Source organism: Nicotiana tomentosiformis, unplaced genomic scaffold, assembly GCF_000390325.3.
Source record: "Nicotiana tomentosiformis unplaced genomic scaffold, ASM39032v3 Un00095, whole genome shotgun sequence".
NCBI classification, from domain to species: domain Eukaryota; kingdom Viridiplantae; phylum Streptophyta; class Magnoliopsida; order Solanales; family Solanaceae; genus Nicotiana; species Nicotiana tomentosiformis.
The window spans coordinates 43,428-45,156 of NW_027174654.1; the positions used below are offsets into that span (position 1 = coordinate 43,428).

Below are 1,729 nucleotides of genomic sequence, written 5' to 3' on the forward strand. Positions count from 1 at the left end.
GATGAGGTTTTCTGAGTTGGCCCTCATGCAGTTTGACTGGTTCCCACCGATAGGGAGAGGATTCGGAGGTTCATCGATGGCTTCACATATCAGTTGTGGTTTCTTATGACTAGGGAGAGGGTATCTGGTGCTACTTTTGATGAGGTAGTCGACATTGCTCGGTAGATAGAGATGGTCCGCAGTCAGTAGTGGGTTGATAGGGAGGCCAAGAGGCCTCATGGGTCAGGAGGTTTTAGTGGTGTTCCTTTTGGAGGTCAGTTCCACCATGGTAGGGGTCGTCCTTATAGGTATGCTCAGACTGCTCGCCCAGTTTACCGTGGTGCATTATACGGCCATGGTTCATATAGTACGCATCAGGGCCTGTCAGCTCTCAGTGCCCTTCCATCTCAGAGTTCATCCTATGCACCTTCAGTTTAGGGCTCATCGGCACCGGGTTCTTCTTGTGGGTTTTCTGGTGCTCGGGGCTCCCTCTAGTCCCCACCGCCATTCGCAGGGAGGGGTTGTTTTGAGTGTAGAGATATGGGTCACATCAAGAGGTATTGTCTCTGCCTTACTGGAGGTCTAGCTCAGCAGAAGAGTCATCCTACGGCTTCAACACCCTTTACTTCACCACCCGCCTAACCAGATCAGGGTGGAGCTTAGTCAACTAGGGGTCGCCCTAGAGGGGGAAGGCGATCAGGTGGCGGTCTAGACCGATTCTATGGTATTCCTGCCAGACCAGATGTTGTTACTTCAGATGTAGTGATCACAAGTATTGTCTCAGTTTTCCACAGGGAGGCCTCTGTATTATTTGACCTTGGTTACACTTATTTGTATGTCTCATCATATTTTTCCCATTATCTGGATTTGACCCGTGAGTCCTTAGTTTCATCTGTTCATGTCTCTACGCCGGTGGGCAATACTATTATTGTGGACCGTGTATATCGGTCGTGTGTAGTGACCATTGGGAGTCTGGAGACTAGAGTTGATATCTTGTTGCTTAGTATGGTTAATTTTGACGTGATCTTGGGTATGGATTGGTTGTCTCCATGTCATGCTGTTCTAGATTGTCACGCTATGTCTGTGACTTTGGCCATGCCAGGGTCGTCGAGGATTAACTGGAGAGGTTCTCTAGTGGATGTTCCCAGTAGAGTGATTTCACACTTGAAGGCCCAACAGATGGTTAGGAAGGATTGTTTATCTTATCTAGCCTTTGTGAGGGATGTTAGTGCCGTTGCTCCCACTATTGATTCTGTTCCGATTGTGCGGGAGTTTTCGGATGTGTTTCCTGCAGATCAGCCGGGCATGCCGCCAGATAGGGACATTGACTTGGTGCCTGGCACTCAGTCCATTTCTATCCCACCATATCGTATGGCACCAGTTGAGTTCAAAGAATTGAAGGAGCAGTTTCAGGAACTCCTAAGGGGTTTATTAGGTCTAGTGTGTCACCTTGGGATTCACCAGTTCTATTTGTGAAGAAGACGGATGGTACTATGAGGATGTGCATTGATTATAGGCAGTTGAACAAAGTTACAATCAAGCACATGTATCCTTTGCCGCTTATTGATGATCTGTTTGACCAGCTTTAGGGAGCGATGTTGTTCTCGAAGTTTGATTGGTGGGCTAGGTATCACCAGTTAAAGATTCAGGACTCGGATATTCTAAAGACAGCCTTCAAGACCCGTTATCGTTATTATGAGTTCCTTCTGCTGTCTTTCGGGCTGACCAATGTCCCAACAGCGTTCATGCA

General features: G+C 47.8%; 1 protein-coding gene across 1 annotated transcript; it reads left to right on the top strand.

Annotated features, from left to right (window-relative positions):
* The first annotated feature begins 984 nt into the window (after nucleotides 1–984).
* LOC138903863 (uncharacterized) lies at nucleotides 985–1,455 on the top strand. The gene has a single exon (XM_070192436.1). The coding sequence runs from the start codon at nucleotides 985–987 to the stop codon at nucleotides 1,453–1,455; it is 471 nt and encodes a 156-aa protein (XP_070048537.1).
* The last annotated feature ends 274 nt before the right edge of the window (nucleotides 1,456–1,729 follow it).

Coding starts and splice junctions, on each gene's coding strand:
- LOC138903863 (XM_070192436.1), top strand. CDS start 985: ATGGTTAATTTTGACGTGATCTTGGGTATGGATTGGTTGTCTCCATGT.